Source organism: Hippocampus bargibanti, linkage group LG04, assembly GCF_051943395.1.
Source record: "Hippocampus bargibanti isolate YZ-2025 linkage group LG04, ASM5194339v1, whole genome shotgun sequence".
In the NCBI taxonomy this organism is placed as follows: Eukaryota; Metazoa; Chordata; class Actinopteri; order Syngnathiformes; family Syngnathidae; genus Hippocampus; species Hippocampus bargibanti.
This window is the reverse complement of record NC_142737.1, coordinates 21,885,809-21,910,000: the sequence shown is the minus strand read 5'-3', so window position 1 is coordinate 21,910,000 and position 24,192 is coordinate 21,885,809. Positions and strand designations below refer to the sequence as shown.

Here is a 24,192-nt window from a genome sequence, read left to right as displayed (position 1 = left end):
CCAGAGAAGACATCAGGTCAGCCTGGTCCCCCAACATTAGGTCACCTCCTTTCCCCCAGGAGGGTGATTGCAGGTGCTTCTCATGGGGCGTGCCCCCACCCCTCTCCCCAACACCAGCCGCAGGGGTTGGCTGGCCTGGACTCACAACAGGGTTTCCATTTTCAGAGGAAAAAAACATTCCAGGGCTCACATGCCCACTGTCTCTTTTTCTCCTCCCTCTCCCTCTCCCACTCCCTGTTGTTGCCTTCCCCTCACTGCACGGGGTAGCGTCCATGTTGTAATTTGGGGAGAGGGCACTGGCTTCCCCCTGCACCGTCTGGTTTTGACTTGCAGGCTTAGCGTTGCTATTCCCAGTGCCAGGCAGCTGGTTGTTCTGAGAAGTGCTGTTCTGAAAATATTCAGCCCCAACACTGCCATTGCCATTAGATGCGCTGCTATTAATGTCCTGTTCGGTCTGACTTAGTTTTCGCTTGCCCTCGTTTTGGTTCTTCTTGTTGAATGTTACGTTGAGGTTGGGGGCCCCGAGGCTCGCGATCATGTTCTGGCACGCTGTGGAAAGGGCCGCCAGGCAGCTCTGGCCGAAAACACTGTCTTTAGCACTGGTTTTGTTAAAATTCCCAAGAGAGAGCGCACCAAGCTTGCTCACAGACGACCGCTGGCCTGAGGGGAACTCGGACTGAGGAGGGTAGCTCCCTGGTGAGGTGTTGACCCCCTGGGGGACGTTATGAGCCGGTCCTTGACGGTTTGCCCCTCCGTAGGCGAATGGTGTTTGTGCCCCCATCGGAGGGGTAGGGAAATCAGGTGCTCGCCTCTCAGCTGGTGCATTCGGATGGGCGGTTCCTCCTCCTGGCGACTGCATCTGTGAGATGTTGCCCATGTTGCTGCTGAACTGGGAGTGCAAGCCCGGGGAATGGAGAGCCTGTACATGTCCATCTCCGGGTAATCTCATGGGTTCCTGCATGCCCATACCTGGTCTGAACATCATCCCAGGCCCATTCTGCTGGAGACCCATCTCATGGGGCCCGGGGTCATTGCCTGCCCCTCCCATACGCCGTGACATTATCTCCCCTGGTGGGTGGGACCCCTGGAACCAGGAGTTCTCCTGGTTGACGTGTGGATTTTGCCCATCAACGTTGGCTATCCTGCTTCCATTTTCCCGATCAAAGTTGGCCTGAGGCATGGTACCCACCGGGCCCCCATGACCCAGGGGGCCCGGTGGCACATCACCGTGGTGGCCGAGTTGCTGCAGGCTGGGCTGGCGCATCCTCTGCTGCTGGTTGCGAGAAGCCATCTGTTTGATCATCATGGCTGCGTTTTGTCGCTGCTGTAAAGACTGCTGCTCAGGTCCCGGGTGCTGCAGTGGACCCGGTGGGAAACCTTCATTCACAGGTGGGGTGAACTCACCTGGCAGTCCTGGATAGGAAGAGGGAGAGAGGTGATTTTCCATGCCACCGCACCAGCCGTCGCTGCCGTGCGCGTTAGGAAAGTCAAATCGAGGCCTTTTTGCCATGTTAATATAAGGAGTGTCAAAGTGTTGTAGTCTCTGATTTGGGGGCTGTTGGGAGGGAAGGGGAGCTGGCTGTTGCATATTAAACATGGGGTCCCCATAGGGATGCAGACCCCTATTTTCCAGTCTGTGAATGGGATATTCAAACTGATTGTGTTGGCCACTCATCATGACCCCTCCGTCCAGAATGTTCGGATTACTGGAGCCAGACTCAGCCTGAGGGGGTCGGGGGAGGGCAGGGGGGCATGAGTTCTGTCTAGCTATCAAGCCAGCCTGTTGTTGCTGTTGCATGAGAGGATGTCTCGCATTGACCCCCGGATCCATTCCCACGGGCACCTTCCGGCCATTACCAAATCGCTCAAAAAAGATTCCATGTTGAGGCTGCTGAGGCGGTGGAGGTTGGTGTCCCTTGGAAATGCCCTGTATGCCCGGCGCTCGAGGCATGCCAGGGTTTCCTGGAAAATTCCCACTGGGAACTGGCCTACCGGGGCCAAAGTGTGGTAACTGCGATTCGGACTCAGACGGGGAAAATACAGGTACATCGAAATGTCCAGATGGGGGATCATTGGGGAAGTTGTACTCTAAGCCCTCCACACCACCCTGGTTTGGCATCCGTCTATTCTCCAAGCTGTGAGATTCGGATGAGGATGAGGATGACGATGGCACACCATGGAAAGAGGCTGCTCTGTTAGGTGACTGGTCTAGAGGGAGGCAGGGAGCAGGAACAGCGTGGCTGCCACTGGGAGGACCGTGATGTTGAAAATCAGGCATGTTATTGGGCCGCTGCTGCTGTTGCTGTGGGAAACCATCCCCCGCCTGTCCCTCAGTGAGAGGATCAAATCCTTCTCCAAAGCTCTGCTGCGGTCCCATGACATTGTTATTGTAGCCCATTATCCTGCCACCATGCAGGCATGATGACCCTGGCTCTGGGCCTCCAAAATTCCCGCTGAAGTGAGGATGATGTTGGTGGGGGTGAGGTTGATGGCCGTGAGGATGTCCTTGATGAGGTTGCTGGTTGTTAAAAAATCCATGCATGGGTCCTTGCTGCTGCTGAAGTCCACTGCTTGCATGCAAGTCGGAGTGACCCCGGGAGTGAAAACCCCCATACTGGTCGCCGTTCATGTTGAGTCCGAGCATCTGTGGGTCACTCATTGGGCCCATGCTGGGCTCCACAGCACCAGGTGGACCACCAGTGTGAAAACTGGTACTTTTATAATGGGAGCCCATGTTCAGCCTTGGTTGGTTTTTCTGTCTCTCTGACTGGCCAGGGTTTCTGGTATTTATCTGCGAACCAAACTTTTCCAGCCTAAACATAGTACTCTGTTTTTAACAGCCACATAGTAGTAAGATTGCAAGTTATTGGGCAGACCGTAATGAAGTCTGGCCCCAAAAGCAAAGTTAACCAAAATTCAATTAGCTTTAAAAGTCTGAATTGATCAACAAAGTTCACATTCATAAGTCTTAAAATAGAGGGGACACTGTCTAAATATGCAAAAAAGACATCCCTGCTCTTCCTATGTCCGCATTATAGTGTTTGATCAAGAAAATGCATTTACAATAATATTATTTACCTTGCCGCTCAGCTGTCACACCAAAGTTTCGCGTGCGCATTTGTACGGCGTAATCTTGACACAAGGACATGTCTACAAAAGTGAGAGGAGCGCACTTTAGAAATAAAATGACTAGATCTGATAAATTAAAAACTGAGCCCTATCATTCATTAATCCAACCAGATGTCAAAATACCCACAGCTCTTTTCCTGTATAAAGTCCCATAATGACGTCAAGAAAAAGTATGTTTGTTAAAATTGTCTTTGTGGATTCAATGGGGGAAAAATGTGTCCTTTAAAATGGCATTATTTGATGTGCGGGCGCACAAAAAAAGTCGTCCAGCTTGATGCTAAATCCACCATCAAAATTAAATCTGCCAAAGCACCGGAGCGACGCGTGCCCGGTTCCGGTTCTGGTCCCCAGGGCTGTGAGACGTGCACTACCCGCACTCCACAAGCACGCAGCGGCGTGACAGCATCCTCCGCTCGCTGCTGGAGGTTTGCTCTGCGATGAAACGAAGCACCTCTTAGTTCCTTGCTCCCCTCCAAAACGTGCGTGACCCTCCAATACGGGTGCGTGTGTTGAACTGTGCGCGCTCAAAGCACACTGACTGGAACATACACACTCGTCTTAGCCGCTTTCGGCTGTGTGCGGAATCAACGCGTCCGAAGGAGCCAGCAACAAGTTTTGCATTTCCAGTCGCGCTTCCATGCGTGACTCCTCAGCCAATCAGAGGGTCTGAAGAATGCACGGGGCGGGACAAAGGCTTTTAAGGTGGTCTTCCATAGCAGATGACATTTGTAAACCTTAATGTGTCAATCAGAACTTCGGGATGACTTTCACCATTTGTTTTTGTTTGAGGGTATCCAATTGTTATTTATTGCCACAATTCTATTTATCTTTCACTGTGACACCTTAAAAAACATAGGGTCTGCGTGAAGGGTCCGCAGTGGGTAAATTAGAGGGAAAATGGGCATGGGCTATACGGTAATAATGCATAAAACAAAATTCATTCAATTTCTTCGAGTGGCGTAATTATACAGGCACGCTAAGCGTGTCTTTACATACTTACTCAGATGACAACTATCTTAAAAACACTCGCCAATAAAATAAGTCATGGTCGATTCAGAAAAAAAGGCGAAATTACAGTCGTTCTGACCGATTTATTGATTCTGCTCGCATCAAGATTACAGTGTGATTCACTGTGATTTTCGACAGCCTACCACTTCCAAAAAACAAACAACAAAAGAAAAAAAACGTCAGTGTAACCAGATATAATGTGTGACCCACTGCCAGGAGGCCAATCACATTCGCACCTGTCGTTGACACGAAGGAGAACCAATCATAATACCAATATGTTGTCCTTTGATTTATATCAACTTTTGCGTACATAGGATTTTCATTTTAATGCTAAACGATTTTTGAATTAGTTATGCAAAATCGGATGTATTAAGTCAAATAATCATAAATCAATTTGATACATGTTTGTGTTAAAAACGATGGAATGATTTATAATTATTCTGAAACGTTTTGATTGTAGGCTTTAAAATTGGTTGCCTGTGTTTTTTTCTAACTCGATGGGTTGGCAAATTTAGTAGTCTAGTGCTAAGAACCGTTTCTGTTGTGCCTCTTGAAAAAAAGTATATACCGGTATATTTTAAAATTTTTAAAAAATATAGAATTCTGGTTATTACGTTATTTCCTGGTTTGTCTAATTTGATGATTTAATAATTTTCTAAAATCTAGCAGAAACGATTTCATAGATGTATTCGATACAGTATTTTGATGTCTTTTTTCGTGCAGAAGTTTCGTGAAAGCGACTAAACAAGTTCTCGGGGTGATTTTTTTTATTTATTAACATGTATATTGTGTATAATATGAACATTATGTTTATGCTATTATTTTCACATTTCAAAGGTCCACAATTTTGTGGACCGAAAGCTTTCAGATACTTGGGTGCCCAGCCGCCTTGTCGTGTTAAGAAGGAAACTACAGTCGGAGGCATTTCACCGAACAGACACAGTGCCACCCAGTGGTTGTTTTCACAAAGGCCGCTCAAGCACGTGCATTCTTGCTGGGTGATCATGATCACAATTGTTTTTGTTCCAATTTAAAACACATTATCGCTCTTATAAGAGGAATGATTCCGTTGTGTTTAGTTACAAATTAAATGTGTATTGATTTTTTTTAAAGTGTCACCTTTGTTTTGTGGTAAAAACAAAACTGGATAAATGGTAACTTAGTATTATAATCTGTCTAGTTTATCATCAAATGTATTTTATTCTTTGACCCCGTCTCATGTATCGCTCAGACAATTTTCGTGAAGAATTCATTTGCACTTTCTTTAATGAAAAATCAGTGACATGGTGACATTTTGGGGAAAGAAGTTGAGAAGGCGAGATTTCAAACCTCACCATAGGCAGTTTTTTTAATGGAGACAGACAAGTCAAGTATGACAAACGGATGGCAAGGTCTCGTCTCCCTTGATTGAGCCTACAGTGATGACAAATGAAGCTGTAGGGCCGTCGCTTAAGCGACGTCACAACAATGGACAGTCTGCAGGATTTCAAGCACTGCCACACGAAGACTGCACTCAGCTGTGATTTTGCACTCAATTTGTCTCAATATTTTACTCGATGGAACAAGATAGCACAAGTGGTTGTCCTTTTCTGGTCCTAATTCAGGGTGGTGAGCATTGGATCAGATAGACATACGTATATATTATCACAGCAGAGGTTCCCAAAGAAACTGTTCCTTTCCTTATTGGTGGACTACGTCCTGTATCATGTGGCAAGTGTGGAGTGGAGCTTGTGTGTGTCCTCTTTGGGCCTGTCATTCAGCTGCAACATCACAGCTCGGCAGGTCAGAGCAGGTTAAGAAGCATCTGTCATCAGAGAGGCACTATTCTATTGTACAGAGGGGAGGGATGCGACAGTGAACCTTTCCCCCACTACCAAGCTGCTCGTCATCTATGGGCTCCGCACCACCCACAACAACAGGAAAGGCTCGTGAGAATCGCTGAGGCTAAACTTGACCCAAGCTGAGGAAGTACTTTTGACATCACAGTCAATGTGCGGTAAACCCAAAATAAATTTCCTTGCCAAGGAAAACCTCCAAAACCCTGGAAAAGGGGGTCCCAGAGGCAGCTCATGTGCAACAACATGGCTAAACTGTGAATGGAATCTTAACTGTGACACTTCCTTCAATACTCGTGTAACAGGATAGACATTCACATGGTCTAACAATGCAGTTCATCATAATAAGCGTGTTAAACTCCAATGTTAATGATGCTTTCCATTCATGATTATGAGGTGGAAATTGGACACTATCTGGTGAAGATGTGTTAATTGAAAGATTTGGAATTGAGTACCTGGAAATAGGTGAAAATTGTCATTCTATATTTTGTTGTATGGATTTTCAACTGGGGAGTGACTGGTTGTTTGTCTCTGTGTGCACTGTGATTGGCTGACAACTAATTCAGGCTGTCCCCTGCCTCATGCCCAAAGACGGAAGGGATAGGCTCCAGCAACCCCCGCGACCCTACTGAGGAATAAGCGGTACGGATAATGGATGGATTTTAAACTGGACAAGCACAAATTATTTCTGACCAATCAAAAATTGTACTTCAAAGTTACCCTAGCAACAAGAATATTTTGAACACTATGGTTTTAGTTTCTGAATGTAGACAAAATATTTACATTTTCTTTTGGTTCTATTCCTTGTTCTGTTAATAAACGGCTGATTAGTTTCTGACTTTTGCCAAGAAGATGTCGCTGTACACTTTCCGCAAGTATTTTTTTAGGAGGGTGCTACTATGGTGGGAAGGTTTTTGGACTGGAGCTATGGCTTCCCATCAGTTTATTGCAGGAGGGTCACATTCTAAAATTCATAACTACCATTGTAGCTGACACGAATCCTTCACGGTTTGTTGACATTTATTTAAACAAGACAGGTTTACTTTTGTCATATTCCCCGATGTGCTTCACATGTGAGGATGGGATAATTGCCTACCGTAGAATATTGTGAGATGCCACTTAGCAGGTGGTGCGTGGGCAAGTGTGCCCATCTCCGCTTTTAGAAACAACACTATTAGCTTGTTCTATGTCAGCAATAAGTGGTATCCTTTTGCAAGAACAAGACTGTTCTTCTAAACAATGACAAAGGGCAACATAACAGCTGCCAGACAGCCAATCCTTCCTGCGATTTAAAAAGCAAATTGTAAATTTTGCCACTCAAACCTGAGGGTAATTTTAAGGTAAGGTCGATCTTTGAAATCCATAAACATTTCCAGAAGTGTTTTTATTAGTACCAACAACGAACAAAAAAGGCAGTGACGAATGAGGTGAAAAATGAGCTACAAGAATTTAAAAACAATACAAGCTATTTCTCCAGAGTATCAGAATCAGAATCATCTTTATTGCTAAGTATGAAGAACACACAAGGAATTTGTTTCCGGTCGAACACGTGCACTAGTATCATCATCAAAAAATTGCAAAGAGGCACTATACAGTTCCATTTGGGATACTGTTCAAAGAGTTAATGGCTTGGGGGAAGAAGCTGTTTAAATGTCTGCTGGATTTGGTGCGGATGGATCGGTAGTGCCTGCCTGAGAGGAGTAGCTGGAAAAGGTGGTGGGCAGGGTGCGGAGGGTCCAGTATGATTTTCCGCGCCCTAGTTAGGATTCTTGCAGTGTGGGTAGGGCGGTGCCAATGATCTTTTCCGCCGTCCTAACTGTTCGTTGAAGTCGGATTTTGTCCGTTTTTGTGGTGGCCCCGAACCAAACGGTGATGGAAGAAAGAGTATGAAGGGGAGCGGGAGGAAATGAGATTACGGCAGACAGCAGAAGTGAATGACAAACCCATGTACAGTATTTGTTTTTTTTCCTCAAAATTTATTTGGTATACAGATCATATATTTCATAACATTTGAGAGTTTAAAGGCAGAAATGGCACATCTACATTGAATCCAAAGTTCACCAATTATCAACATTGCATCAAAAACAGATGAAATCAACTGGTTCTGATTGTTAGAAAAGTTAGACTTTATAATTTAGGATAAGACTACTGTTGCTCCACTGAAACACTTCCTGTCTTTAGCAGTGTTATGACTAATTTTTAAGTTCAAATGAATAATTTTAGCCAGTGGGTCTTCTGTCCGACTCACAGCTGGAGTCAGAAGCGACAAAAACATGTATGCTTTATGTATTGCTGCCAGGAAGGCTTCTCTGAGACATTTGGCTAGAATGAGAACAACAGCTCATCTTTCACACTTACAAATCTCAAAAGGTGCAAGCTCATCAAGACACCATTTTACAAAAACCTGAAACTGTAATACTCAATTTCCATTGAAAGCATAGGCCACAGTAACAGGACATGATTCATGGCACATCAAAATATAAAACATATGTTTGGATACAATTTTTCAATGTTGCTTCCTACTCCTGTTTTGCCATCTTATAACAGCTGAATAAATGTAAACAAAAGCAGTGACTTTTTTTGGATATGAAATGATCAGACTGACCTCAGTATTAGATGAGATAAAAAAAACAATGTCTCTATTCTTTACAATTATAAATGCACAAACAAACTCCACAGAAGAATCAATCCATAAGCATATGTGATGTTAGGCAAGTATTGATTCAAAACAAGAGCACATAATTACACAAAAACGCAAGACTCATTAATACGGCATGTCCATCAAACAGTGGAAATTCAGAAAGGTAACACACATTAAACCAAATTACATTTGACAAATAAGAGGAATAAATCCCTGCAATCACTGACTTCTAACAGTACAGTAGATGCTACAGCAATAGCAAAAACGTTGAATTTCAAGCCCGTTTTCTCAATGAGCGGCAAACGTTTGCACGTATATGTGCACGTAGTGAATTTTTTATTTTGTCATGTTTTGTTCAATGGTGCAAAGAGTTGCAAAGATGTTCAGCAGACATTCCCAAACCGTTGCAAACATTTTTTTTCTCATCCCTAACAAATGTTATTCAACGTTTCTTTGCAACAATTGTTTGGGAGCAGAAGAATTGTGTAGTTGACAGTCTTGGACAAAATAACATTTGCATGCATTTGCCGCTCAGTGAGACGCAGCCTTTAGTGAAATGATGAGGAAAAAATAAGGGAGGTAGCTAAGGCAGATACCAGCTTGCAGAGGTACAGTAGGTATGATTCGGCCCTAAAGCTTCAGAAGGTTAAGGCAAGCTGAGGGGAGCGCTGGTTTTAACCGGGCACTGGTGAAGTACTCATGTAAACACAATGACACCGAAAACGAACACAATCAGCTCTAGCAGCAGAACAAGGCAGACGGGCATGGACAAATGAAAGGTGGGCTGACAAGCATTAAGAGCTCGGGGGTACTAGCACCGTCTGGGGTGTTTTTGGAGAGTAAATGCAAGGTGACTCATGAATTCATGTCTTCAGAATTGGGAGCCGATTGGACATGCGAACGAAGGGGAAAAAAAACATCCGCTAAATTAATGTCACCTGTCTGATCGAGCTTGCATGGATCCGCCTGACGGGCATGGGCACCTGTGAGGGTGCCCATGCCCGTTTGTGACGCGTGTATATGTGCCGTCCACATGTATGTGTGCGGCGTGCACCTGCACAGGCATGATTGTCAGTGTCGAGAAGCAGTGCATTGGATTAGGTGAGCTGTTGATGGGAGGATTATAATAGGCGGAGGCGCAAAGGGCGATAGTTATCTCATAATGGAGGTTGTAGAGGAACAGGAAAAGAAAAAAAAGTATGACACACTCATACTCATACTGAGGAATGCAAACTGCTGATCTACTGTGTACAGTTAAAATTGTGAAAAAGACAGACCTGAAAATATCTGGAGAGGAATGTTTTGGGACTAAAAACAAAACAGCAGGTAAGATTAGGTCCAACACGTGGCAATACGAGTTCAGGAGGGTGAATTTGCGCCTGCGGAACATAAATTGAGCAAAAAAAAAGTTCTCATTCACCGTGAGGGCTGCACATCAAAAGTACCGGTAAGTCAGCGAAGATTGTTTTGGTTGCTAGAAATCAATTCCTTTGTAGATTTATGATGATCAATTGCACAAAGACTCCCTCCTGCACCCCCAAAACCTCATCCACAGCCTGAATGTAAAAAGTGCCTCAGAAAGAAGCCCTGATGGCAGCCACTTTTGCTGCTGTTATTTTGGCAGTTGGAGATCCTTTGCGTTATTCGTCTGCAGCACTTGTTCCTCTTAATTCACCTTTTTTGCGGAGCTATGGGGTCAGAGAGAGAAAGCGCTTGTAAAGGAATGGATATTAAACCGGAGGGCACAACTGGATATGAGCAACTTCAAACAAACAGATGAATCACTTTCAGGGGGAACTTTTTGCCAATAAGGCAAAACTTCAGTTTGTATTTTTTCCCCCATTCCACACGAGCCACAAAAAAGGGGCCAGTCATAATAATCAAAACAACCCTTATCCTGTTTAGGAGGTCGGTTAGAGGAAAACAATCATGATATTCATATTCTACCAAAGGCTGATCGTATTAGGAAGCGAATTAGTATATTTGAATCTGATATCTGAAGACCTTTAAAAAACAGTTCAGATCAACTGTTGCTCTAAACTGAGGACTGCGATGAAACTACATCAGGATTACTCTTCTGCTTCAGCCATCATTCCAGCCTCCGCCCCACGCGCATTCACGCAATCAACACGGAGACTCCTTCTCAAAGGCAGAATTCCATTTGTATGTTAATGAAGGATGGGGAGCCATTTTGAAGGTAACCGCCTCTTTGGCCCTTCCTTCTCGACCGTCTCTTTCCTCTACTCTGACAGAACCATTTTCAGTGTGCACTAAATGTTTTGTTCAGGAGGCACCCTCCATTCAGGACTGAGGTTGTCCTTCACCCTTTGCAATCAAGACATTGTATGTTGCAGAGTGCATGTGCTAGCATCACACTCTAGTATCATCGTGTCCAACAACCATAACCAATGTTTACTTACCCAAAGAAAAAAATAGAAAACATATGTTGGTAGATAACAGGGGATGTTTGTGCCTGTCCCTCTTAGGCCATGCCAGTATGGCCTAAGCCTGGATTTTATTTTACATTTTGTCCTTGTATGGCCAAAAGGTCTCTGATACAGTAAAGTCTCGTTATATCGATATCGGATATATCGATAGTCCCGGTTATATCGATACTATTTCTATGCACGCACGGAGAAAATTACATGCAAACAGGGTCGGATATATCGATAGTCCCGGTTATATCGATATTTTTCGGACTCCCTTGAATATCGATATAACGAGACTTTACTGTATTTAGAAGAGTCCCATGGGGAAAATAACCGTCTTTGACATTGCATTTTATGGATCATGGGTGACAAGATCGAGGCTCCTGTTTGGAACTTACAAAGCCACTGCTCATAAAAAAAGTGTTTATGGGGGGGGCAAGCACATGCATACATATAAACGCATCCTGATGAGGAGCACACACACACACACACACACACACACCATGATAGTGAACAAAAACAATTTGACAACACCCAAAGAGAGTGAATTCCAGCAACAGTGAAACCAGAGGTTAATGAGTGAGACTGCCCTCTACCTGGCCTGGCTACTGCTCTGTAGCTTTTGTGCCACACACTGCTCCCTGCTTGCGCATCTGGACAGTAATAAAAGGTAGAGTACATTGGGAAAACCTGTATGACAGCCCAGATATACCAAAATTTATTAAAATGTGGAATTGGTATTGTTATTGAATCAGGCGACTGCTTAAAGTCAGCAACCATTTTCACGTAGCAAACTGCTTTTAGATGAATAACTGGTTTAGAAACAAGTAATACTAATAGTATTACTTGTTTCTAAGCCAGTTCCAAATCAATATTGTGTTGTATTTTTAGCTTTGCAATTTGTAGGAACCCCATGTTTGTTTCCCTTTAATGAGCTGCTGACAACAAGTTCTTGGGTTTTAAACAAGTCAAAGCCTAGCGCTGAAAGTACACTAAACTGAGTTACGTTTTTTTTAAAAGCATATGAATACTACTCATCCATCCTAATTAAGTTGAACATGCTCAGAGCAGTCACCTCATCCAGCTCCTTCTGAGTCTCTGCCTCCATCTGTCGAATGTCATCCATTGTTAGCTCCACCCATTTGTCAATCCAGCAGAAAAGCTGCCGATGAAAGTTGGTGAAGATCCTCTTTTCTTGCTGAAAGAGGGTATTTGGCAAGTTAGGGAGGGCAGATGTGTTTTTTTTAATTTACTGTTATTCCAATTCTAAGACAGCTAGACAATCTTTCAATTTGTAGACTCAATGCAAATATAATGGACATCCATCAACATATGCTTAATTTTACAAAATTCTTGACAGGCATCAACAGAGTCCGATTTATTGTCATAACGTCAGGAATGCATTCAGTGTCAATTGTACACAATGGTCACACTAACCTCATGGATAAAATTCTCGACTTTAGTCTGCAGGCCAAACCATTTAAACTTAACTGTGACCAGTTTGTAGGCACACATTCTCGGGCAGTCAGTCTTGACACCTAGCTCTTTCTAGTGAGAGAAAAAAAAAACAAAAGCAAAAAGAAACCTCAAGAACGAATTCAATCCATCCACCCATTCAGCTTTAGGGGCCCAACAGGATAAATCATGTAACCACCAGTTGCATACAAGAAAATGATCATAAAGGCAGCTGAGAGAGAGACCAATCTTGGCAGAGTTTAAAGCTAAAAAAAAAAGTCATTAATACATAAAGCTCTGTGCATGGAGCTTATTGAAATAATTATCAATACAAAGTTGAGCTGGGCACAGATAAAAATGCCTTGATGTATAACGCACTTTCTGAATTCATTCCGCACTCTCTGCTGTCCTCTGAAAAAAAGAGAAGGGGAAAGGGGGGAGGCGGCAGGAGACTAAGTGGATAAAGGGACCAGTTCTCTGCCTCCGCCCGACAGTGACACCGTTCCCGACAGACATGCCTTTGTGGTCAGGGAAGGCAGATAAAACGGAAGTGAGGATTCGATAAGGGCGCCGCAAAGCCGGTTACATTATTAACACCGAGAACTTGCTCGCCCCCAGAACACTCCCAGAGAACACCTGTTTAATTAATCACTTCATTTTGGCTCACTATTCCAGGAGAAAATGCCACAGACCTGCCTCAGTCAACCCCATTGCGCTGCTGTTTGATGCTGCCATCGTGGAGGAAAGCGAGAAAAGTGAAATGAGAAACATTTCTAAATTTGCAGTAGGTTTAGAAAAGTTGTCATGGCAAAAGGAGAACTTCACATGAAACGCATTCTACATCAAAACACTTAGGGTGACATTTCTTCTCCCACTCTGCGCCCCACTCAAAGGAGAGGAAGTTTTGAGAAATACAAAGGGAAGCGATATGCAAGCATGTGTGCATGTAGCGATAGACAAGAGTTTTATTGCTCCATGAGGCTTGCAGAAAATTGTCCCTCAGTTGTCACAGTATTCTTTTCAGACTCTTTCAGTGTCCACTGTGGCTGGGAAAACGATCTAATTAAAAACAAATGAAAACTGGCTTTCCTTATTCACAGTTTCAAAGCCATTTGGCAGCCTGCGCTCTGCAGAATTTCTGGTGGCAAAGGAAAGTTTCCTATGTTTAAAGATTGAGGGAGCAGGAGCAGGACAGAAATGATTAAGCTGCTATTTAAATTCATAAATAAAAAGGACTCCTGGGATGATACACATAACAGCTGAATTTAAAACTAGAGCAGAGGTGGGTAAACTACGGTCCATGGGCCGGATTCGGTCCATTGGTCTTTTTAATCCGGCCTGCTATTCTGCTATATTGCATAAACGATCGATTCTGAACAATGGAAGGTCTGGAAACTATACGGAGGCCCGCAGTAGCGCCTTCTCAAACAACCCTATGATCTGATTTAATAAGTGTGTACGTCCCGCGATTTGGTATCATTGGACCCGAAATGGCGACATGCAAGTCTTGATTACAATTATTGACATTGAGAAAGTTTTTGATTTCATTTACATCATATAGATCATGGCATAGAAATAAAAAGGAACTGTAAGCGGGTCACAACGTACGAAACATTCAACAAGACACTTAGAGTCAGAAAAACTCAAATAGAGATGTTGAAAAAGTGGTGCTTTGTCCGATTGTGGCAATTTCCATTCTCAGAGTGAATTGCTTGTGGACTGACAGACAGACGAGTAAATGCCTGTTTCCTAGAATGCTTTGACTGTGATCATATTAAAAAAATTGCCGCAAACTGGACCGCTAAGAAGAGAGGAGGCGAGTTATATTGCGCTGCATGTGGGCATCCTAGACTTCGAAACATTCCGTAGCTGGCTTCAAAATTCATTGCACAACATCAGCTGTGCAATGCTGGCATGATTGAGGAGATGGAAAGTTAGAGACAGTGAATGATTGGAAAGAAAAGCTTACCCATTTCATTTTGTAACCAATACCCCCAACTTTGTAGTATTCTGTAAAATGTTTAGATGCCTGTACTATATGCAGCCGTTTTTGGGCAATATATTGTTGCACTTTGTGGCTTGTGTTGTCACACATCAATGTTGTTAACATTCTTAGATGTGCATCCAGGACACATACTGTATCATTGTTGTTTGTAACATTTTAATAGTTTCGTTCTATTCTATTGATGTTTGGCATGGAATGTCAACGTATGTAGTTTTTTTATATGTACTGTATTTTGTGATTGACCCTGCCCTCCTGCCAAATTATAGAGATCAATGTGTGCCCACCTCTGCTGTGGAGGGAAGTAACAATCCTCCAGTCAAAGTTTTTGCACAAATGACTTATGTCTATCGGTCGTGATCATCTCTCTCTACTCGCAGACAAACCGAGCGAGGGGACAGAACTGACAAAGAAAGCCATTATCTGCCTGGCAACTTGAAATTTCTATTAGAGGCAATTAGAAAAGAGAAAATGGTGATTTATCTTCATCAGGCTCGTATGCTCACAGCCCCACTCCTGCTTAATGTTGTCCTGTACGACAGACACAATTTCTCGGGTGCAAAACAGCCTATCAAGACAATAACATGTTACAATAAAGGACATTTGTAACATTTTTAAGTCTGTTAAAACAAAAGCTGTTCAGTTTTCTTGATCATGACAGATTTAGTCATGGATGTTTAGACTTTATTGTTACCCGATTGGTTCCTCTTTTCCTTTCAACTTTTCCCTTCAAGGGGTCGCCACAGCAAATCAGTGTCCTCCATCTTCAGAGGTTTGATGTGCATGTTTGTTTTGGCCACATGAAAAAGTATTTGTCCTCTTCTCAGATTCTTATTTCTTTTTCAGTTTCCCCATTTGTTTAATATTATAATATAGATTAACAATAAATTGAAGCCAAAGAAATGTAAAAACATGTTGCAGCCATAAAGTTCTAAGTTTAAAATTATTTGCTAAAAGTAATTGTTTTGTCATTTTGAACATTAAATACCTTGTTTTTTAAATTGTATTTAAGTAAATACAAGTTGAACATAATGTGTAAATTATTGTAGAGGTTGTGTAATTTGTTTGATGATCTTAAACATGAAAATGGCAAAAATATACAAATAAATGAAGAGATAAAATTATCTTCCACAAGGTTGAATGTGCTTTTAATGTGGAGATACAGTAGTTTTAAATCAAACAAAGTCCATAAAGGAATACTTGGATAAGTACGGTGAGGAAGAACCTGCACATAAGTCCAAATGAAAACCCATCAAATACCCTTGGGATAAACTACAAAGCCACGTGGAATGCTCGAAAAATACCTTCCAGAGAGGCCCAAGTGGTCCTCTTCCCGTCTTAATGGACTTGAACTTGGCGGGGTCCTCATCATGCTTGTAGTCCTATGGTGAAAACAACTGACACAATATGATAGACAGCATATCTTGTTAAAGGTATACTATAACATAGTACAGCACACTATCATATGTAGTAATTATATCTTACAGGGTATAAAAATCACTCAAAAAATTCACAATCGGATGGCTTTGCATTCTATTTCAGTTACGGATAGTAACAGTGACTGGTATTGGCTGCCATCCTGTGGAGCCGATATATTGAAATAAGGTTATCGGCCGGATGAAAATCGCCAAATGTTATTTTGTGTCATTGTTGACATAATTTGGTGACGGAATTATTGCAGGTGTAATGAGAACCAAGGTTAAACTTATAGGTTGAGCAAAAAGAAAAAAAATACTGAATATAATGTAAATATTTCTACTTCGCTGCTCGAGGACCCAGCAATTTTCAATAAATCATGACATGGCAGCAGCTAAAAGCCATTTTTCAGGGCGATCAGTCAATAGGAGAGTGTAAAACTCAGTGGGAAATACACACGTTAATTTGGCTGTTTTAATGCTGAGAGCTCGATCCCCATAACAATGCAGTGTGCAGTGCTAATGAGGTCTGGGAATCAATGTGCCATGGCAGACAAAAAGGGAGACACTCCTCCACTAAACCAGGGTTTGTTAGTGTGAACCACATGCATCGTGTGGGTTTGTCGAATGCTGCCATACGAAGAACTGTGAGCTGTAATTACATTAACAAATTCATTGGTGTAGGCGGTATGTCCCAGGGCCTGCAGCCATGCCTGAGGCTGAGGGTTGATAGGGCCCTTAGACACAACACACTTCTCCAGAAAGACAAACATGCCTGCCGCGTTAACTTCCCAGGGCAAACAAACATCTCTGTGCATGCGCGCACTGAAATGAGGCAATGTGATGCTAAATAACAGCAATGTGTAGCCACCAAAAATCTTCAGATGTTTATTTTCCTTAAATGACACAATCATTGAAAAATGCTGCCAAGGTAAAGACCCTCCATCCATTTTCCATACCATAGGTGTCAAAGTCAAGGTCCAGGGGCAACATCTGGCCCACCATATCATTTTATGTGGCCTGTGCAAGCAATTCAAGCATGTCAAGTTCCATGATACTTGCTAAAGTCTGATTTTTTTTCTTCAACATTTTCATATGTCGTAATTACAATCGCTGAACAATCCATTATTTTGGGCTTCTGGTGTCAAAACAAATTTTCCATTGATTTGTTGCTTACTATGTATGTAATATGTGGAGGTGGTTCAACATTTATGTGCTTTCAGTCATAATAGCCCTTAAAATGAAAACCGTAACTACATTGTGGCACGTGACAAAAACGACTTTGACCCCCTTTTCTATTGATACTGTCCACCATCTGCAGCCTATTCCAAACATTTTAGGGGAGTGGTAAGGTATAGTACACTGTAGACTAAATGCCTGTCAATCGCAGAGCATGTACTGTACAAACAATCATTCAGTCTTGAATTGAAATTCGCTCACATTGGCATCTTAGATTTTTCAGTTAATTCCCGCACAGCCAATGATAGCATGTGAAGCACATGGAGGTGTGCGCCAATATTTCAAACAAGAACCTCTCCACTGTGAGGCATGCATGTCAAGCCCTTGGCCGTTATTAAAGTCTTTTTCAAACCAGTACGGTTCTATTTTTAAAATATCTTCATGGATTGGTGTTGAGAAATGCTTAAAGCAGATCTGAGTAAAACAAAGTAGAATATGCACAATGACTTCCACTATGCATTTTCTAAAAACATGTTTTTGTTTTTTGGTTTGAAAATGGTCTTTTGGCACAAAGACTAACTTCATCTCAGAATTTGGTTTTACCCTTCAGTTTTGTGCAATATAACTGTCAGCAAACAATGCATTTAATGTTTAGTGGTCAAATGTGGAGACCGGCATTTAGAGAACTAATTTAGCAAAATTGGAAAATAGTGAAGCAATTAAGCAACAAGAGAGATTATGTGCGTGAGATAAATTGTTCCAAAGAAATTGGTGACCATGTGATAACCAGACGTGTCCACAAGAAGGTACAAAAACAGTGCTTTTTAAATTATGAAGTTTTACTTACAGAAGCTGAAACTTGACTTCTGTCAGCAATGTCAATAGGCACAACTGCGATTTGTTGCCAGGTCGAGCGATCTAGTTTGTGCACCTAAATTAGAAACATTCAAATAAATTGAGGCATACAACCATGCTACATATTCCTTTGGTGTAACTTCCTCACATTTTCCTGTATTCCAAGATCCGGTTTATGCCACGTCTCAATCTTGATCAAAAAATTATCTTTCATATACTCATTCTACAAAGAATACAAACATTGATACGGACCACTTTAGTAATCAACTAATATGCATCATTCTACAAATGCCACCAAACATTCAATCATCATAGGGGACCTACCGTCACTTCTGACCAAGTCAGTCAGGTAAGAGGAGGGAGGGAGAAAACAGAAAAAGAAACGTAACATCAGCAAAAAGGAACAATTCAGACAATACTAAGTAAATAGCAGGAGGCATAGCAGAAGGGCCAACGACAAATAAGCGACGCAACTCACCAGTTCTGCAGTAAGGGTAGGCGTTCCAGGCTTTTTCATGAAATACAAAGGCGCTTTCTGGTGCTAAGAGCTGTATGAATGCTGGGACTTTACTGTGGATTGTTTGCGGAAGAAAGAGCAATGGATGGATTTGGTGAAAGGAAAAGAAAACATTTAAAATAACGGTTTACATACTGTGAACAACAGTTACTATATGAAGACAAACAGTCAAGTGTCTCATGTTTTCTCATTCAATAGCACTTTTGTGTCCAAAAGTGATGCAATACTGCCCCCAACTGGCCAAATACGATAACATGGAGCACAATAATCCAATATTAAGTTTGACTAACCTTTTCAGGCGGTAGATTTTGTGAGTATACTGTCCTTTCTCCCCATGATCCTGATAGGGCTCGTTTTTTAGTACCTCAATCCCTTCACCGCCGCCGGTTTCATTTTTACTTGCTTCAGCCACAGAAAACAACTGCCCAACTTGGTACTGCAACGCAAATATGACATTATATCCACAATACAATCAGGTAAAAGCATTTGACCGGACTCTATATGTATGCCTCATCATGGAGCTTCCCTGTGGATCATGGTAAAACGCAAACAACTCAGTAATTTTTCAAATGCACATCATTTGTATTTCTTCTTTTAATTTGCTAAATTTAGTTGTTACTTGAATGCTGTATGTGCCCTAAATCAGTGGTCCCAAACCCAGTACTGGACCGCGGATCATTTGGTGCCGGCAATAGAACTAAATAACTTATATTGTGAAAAATTACCACATTCTCTGTTAAATCCGTCTACAGTATGTCACTCGATGCAGGTGAAGGCGCCGCACCTCTCTCACGTGTTAAGTTACTGCTAAAATGAAACGCAAGAACGAGCAAGATGAGGGGAAAAACTCTTTGGAAAAGTCCTTTGGGATGGGGAAAAGGCCCAGCCAGGAAACAAGAACAACCTACGTCTTCCAAGAAGAAGAAGAAGGGTACATTTAATAAGACATTATCAGGAGTCCAACTCGAGATACAGATGTGTCTCAACAGGAGAATCCCACACACAAAGCCCACTCCGAATACTATGCAGCAATAGTGAGTCATACTTTTTAAGCACTTATTATTTGGATTGGATTCGATTAGACTGTATTTGAGGTGCATCTTATTTTGAAGGCATGTTTAAAAGTTACCATATCGACCACAGTGTTGCAGCCAGATCGGGCATTACTTGTGTTACGATTTGAGTTTATTCTGTTTATTAGTATGTTACAAAAAGAACAGCTTTCATGCAGGTCATATAATATTTTCATGCATTTATCCGGCATCGAAGGCCAGCCAGTCCCTAAAAATATTGTCTGACATTACACCAGTCCGTTGGGGCAAAAAAAGGTTGGGGACCGCTGAGTAGGACATGACTTGTGTCAGTTGTTTACAGTTATCCAGTTAAAAGAAAAGTTCGAGTAAGCGGACTCACATTTTACAGGAGTAAAATTTGTGCTATATGCTGGTATTTTTCTTTTTGCGAACATGTACATCGCTTGCTGAACAAGGTGAGGTGGAATTACATTTCCATATACAGTATCTATCTTTTGCTATCAACATCTTACGTGACAGTTTGGAAGATGTTTTTTGCGGTGCAGATAACTAATGTTATGTCTTGGTCAAATTTAAAAGAGGGTTTTGCTTTCATGCTTTAGTTTAAACACGGTTTAACTTAAAGGACAACCGACGTCTCCGGACAACTTATAATAATAATAATAATACATTTAATTTGTGTCCATAATTTGTAAAATGGCTTCAAATGACTTCTACTGAGCGTATTTTACAAAGATTCCACTGCATATAGCTATATTTTACGTTTTAAGACTCGCGCTGAATATTCAGGAAGTCTTGTTTTTGAGTCGGTGACGAGTCCGTACGTGACGTCACTAAAGGACAGCCCATGACCGTAAAAAAGACACATTGTAGCGGTCCTTCCATCACGTCAATGTATTATGCTGTACTTGTTTGGTCTGGGCACCTCGTGTTGCACCCAAAAGCCGCCAGAAGGCCAGAAGAGGGCGTCCAAACACCATATAAGGAATTTATCAGCCGGTGTAAACGGAGGTGGCCACAGGATGTCGCCATTTTGTGCCTCTTTTTTTGTCAAGTCGAACTAATAAAGGTGAAATTTTGGCGATAGAAATTTTAATTACTATGGAAATTTTGGCCATAGAAATTTTAATTACTATGGAACATATTTCTTGTTTTTTTTTGAATAGTGAATGTATAGGCACATTAAAAATAACTAAGATAATTGTATTCTGATATCTTTACTGTTTGGGAAGATCAACCATTTTTGAGACAAATAGTTCAGAGATATTTTTAGGGTAACTGGGTAAGTCAAAAATTAAAAGGCATACTGTACACACATTTGAAGAAGATAATTTAGCCAATAACATGATGAAAATACTTGGATGGATTTATCAAACACAAGGGATATCTTTCTTTTCCATATACTGTATATACAGGGATGCATTTGGGAAATTGTGACTGAAAAGGGGGCCAAATTCTAAAATGGATGGGGACCGATTTAACTGATTGCCGAAGTATACTAAACTGTAATAAAACAAAATGCCTTTATTGGAGTATGATATTTCTATATTACAAATGCAAAACCATTATTTGAGTAAACTATTTTTGTAATATCTACAATTTTAATTAAAGTCAAAGAATGTATTCAAACATAAAATTAAAACTTTTTTTAGTTACTACACAATCAATTCTGTGATATTTTGATATTGGACGGTATTAGAAAGCTTTTTCACTGAGCATCTTCATCTTTATTAAATTCATAGAGTTGCTTGTTTTGTAGCCACAATGGGACATAAGCCAGTGTCTTCTTGTGCCGGTCCCAAGCCTGGATCAATACAGAGGGTTGTGTCAGGAAGGGCATCCGACGTAAAAGCATGGCCAAAACAAACCTCTGAAGGTGGAGGACACCGATTCGCTGTGGCGACCCCGTGAAGGGAAAAGCCAAAAGGAAAAGAAGAAGACATGAAGACATGATGAAAATATTGCTCACCTCCTCCACACTACAGGGTAAAACCACACGGCTAACAAAGACACAGAGAGAAATGAGGATCAGGAGGTGGAACTTAATATCAGCACTACATCAATTTAAATAAGTGAAGAACGTTTTACAATGCATAAACTCGATTGAACAAAATTGGACCCAACAGACTCTGGATTGACATGCTAACGAGGAGACATGGATTTCGAAGTTATATTGTTCAAATAACAAATATTCATGCACAAATGCTATGGAAACCCATCCATAATAGTGAGTTATATCAATGGACTTCTGTCGTGCAACTTTCTACTCTGCTCAATCTAAGTGTGCACTTCCCCCATGCATGCCACCACACTGCCCCTAAAAAACCAAGAAGGCGCATATAACAGATATTTGTTTTGAGAAATTAATTATTTTACTGCCTTGCAAACATCTTTTTTCGTTGTACCTTCACATTATATTTGCTGGTCTAACTGATTTAACCACTGGATAATGTTTGGTGAAAATCAAGTTGTTTCATTGGATTATTAAATTTTTATTTCTAACCATTGCCATTCATCCAACATGGCTCCCACATATGTATTATTAGCTTTGTGTTCAATTCAACAAGTCCAGATATAACACAACAAAATTGCGACTGCAAATTTAAGCAATCATTTGAAGGGCTTTTACAGTTTTCAACAGATGTATTTTTCAAACATAAGCAAATTTGAATTTTGCACCTTCGGTGTAGTAGTGTCACAACTTGCCAGTGACTTTCACGCATGTTTTAGGACCAGGCAACTTCTTTGTACAAAATGAGAGTTTGAAGATTTCAGGTTGTCTTTCATGTCAACTTGATTTTCATTGTGCTGCATGTGCGGCATACAGCACAGATGAAATGAGTTTAAATTTTGATTATTTTTTTTTGTGAGTTGGTTGCACAGTAAACTAATGGGAATAACAGTTTGAAGTAGGCACGCCATGATTCCTATGGTATTTGTATTATTATTTCAGCAGTTCATACAATTGGTTAATTCAACGTCTGTTATGACTTGTTATTGATTGACTTATTGATTCACAGGAACGCTGATACAATAAAGGTACCTTATGAATAAAAATATTTGCACCTCAAAACCGTGTTTACCTGAAGCATTTCACTTTTTAGGAATGCATTTGATCCCACTGAATGCAAGCGGTTGCACAAGATATTTTCCGTGATTCGAATCCAAATGTGGGAGATTTTGTCAGAAATCCTCATTTGATACTTGTTCAGAGATTGGGTTGAGAATATAGCGAACTGCTAACATTCAGGTGTTAATAAGCTGTATCATAGGTTGCATTCGACATTTTGAACAAAAAAAAAAGAACATTTTTAAAAATAAAGTGTGTAAGCGAGTTATGATAAACTATGGAGCAGAACAAGACAAATCTGCTAATTTGTAGGAAACCATTCAATGTTCAACTGACATTTGCTTGGGCAGCGGAAGTCTTTGATCCTCTTTATCGACAACCATATAGTTATCTGCAAGCATTATAACTTAAAATGTATGATTTGAGATTGTTTAGTTCCTTAGGCTTGGTTTTGGTACTGGCCGTTGTTTATTCCGGTTTTACGACTCAGGGCTATTTGCTAACAGTTCAGTTTTAAGAATAACCTAGTAGTAGAGCTAGCTAAATACACGGTAGGGTTTAGTTAACACAAGATTGGCATACACGAGTTCCCAGGATGTATGGAAATATATTTTTGAAACGTACCACTGTCATATCAAGTCGCACTTAAATTAAGATAACATCAAAAGCCTTGGTCCATTGACCACCTTAATCACTGAATGATTATCTCTGTTAGCCTTTTTAAGCTAATATACGGTTTGCGTCAAGTTCAACTCGTTAATGCAAGAGAAACAACGCTCTCTCTTCAACGAACCCATCTGCAGCCATTAACTGGGCTGTTAATAATTAAGTTATTTGACGGATATGTAGAAAACAGTAAGATAGCAGCAGCTATCGACGCCGGTGGGCCACAAAGTAGTTGTTGGGCAATGCCACCACCCTTCCCTCGTGTGAATGTCAGTCGCACTGATGATGAAAAGTTTCCGAGTTGCTCGTATTCAGTCCGTGACACCCTATCCCAACCGATCTAAACATCTTATCGAATCGCATCTAGTTGTAAAATAAGTCTGAAGGTAAAACTAAACAACAGAATCACACTTACTACTCCTTGATGAGGACCATCGTTTCTTGCTCGGAGACGAGTACGTTTTGCCACTGTAGCGAACGCTGATTGCAATCGACGTCATCAGCGGTGGGAACAAAAAAAGACACTGACCCCGCCCTTTGCATTCGGTGATTGGCCGGACGCTGCTCCGATCATCTGCGTTGGCCAGTGAACGCTCAAATCAATGTCACCCTGCAGAAAAGGCCACTTTTTGGGTAAACATTGATCAGTTGGATTTCATTTTATGGCAAAAAAAAAAAAAAAAACAACAACAACAACAGTAACAAAAAACACAAGGGTCAAAAGCTTCCTCAATAGTTACTACAACGCTATAGCACAGGCACTTGTGTTATAAACAAACACTGGTAAAGGTAAATTGATTTAACTCATTAGTGATGAGAATGTTTTAAAAACAAAAAAGCAAATGATCAAGTACAGATTCTGAACAAAGTGTACTGAATTACAGTTGCAGAGTCTTTGTACTTTGTTACCAATAGGAACGTTCAGGCGAAATTAATGAATATGCACATAAAATAACA

General features: G+C 41.4%; 2 protein-coding genes across 3 annotated transcripts in view; both read right to left on the bottom strand.

Annotated features, from left to right (window-relative positions):
• mn1b (MN1 proto-oncogene, transcriptional regulator b) overlaps positions 1-3,718 on the bottom strand; it is a 17,532-nt gene extending 13,814 nt beyond the window's left edge. Inside the window, exons 1-2 of one of the 2 annotated variants that reach the window (XM_088994714.1) lie at positions 3,257-3,718; positions 1-3,150 (exon numbers count right to left, since the gene is read on the bottom strand). The exon at positions 1-3,150 is cut by the window's left edge and continues 669 nt beyond it. In XM_088994714.1, coding sequence (XP_088850840.1) covers positions 1-2,821 — 2,821 coding nt within the window. In that variant the 5' untranslated portion in view covers positions 2,822-3,150; positions 3,257-3,718. The other variant, XM_088994712.1, reaches the window with a different exon arrangement.
• Positions 3,719-7,453: 3,735 nt separating this feature from the next.
• LOC148899464 (phosphatidylinositol transfer protein beta isoform-like) lies at positions 7,454-23,749 on the bottom strand. Its single transcript, XM_088994711.1, has 11 exons — positions 23,651-23,749; positions 21,469-21,499; positions 18,756-18,901; positions 18,427-18,518; positions 18,273-18,280; positions 18,097-18,171; positions 17,941-18,024; positions 15,804-15,881; positions 12,480-12,590; positions 12,118-12,240; positions 7,454-10,301 (listed from the first exon to the last, which is right to left on the bottom strand). Exons 1-11 carry the CDS (start codon positions 23,668-23,670, stop codon positions 10,254-10,256), a joined length of 816 nt encoding a protein of 271 aa, XP_088850837.1. The 5' UTR covers positions 23,671-23,749; the 3' UTR covers positions 7,454-10,253.
• Positions 23,750-24,192: the final 443 nt, after the last annotated feature.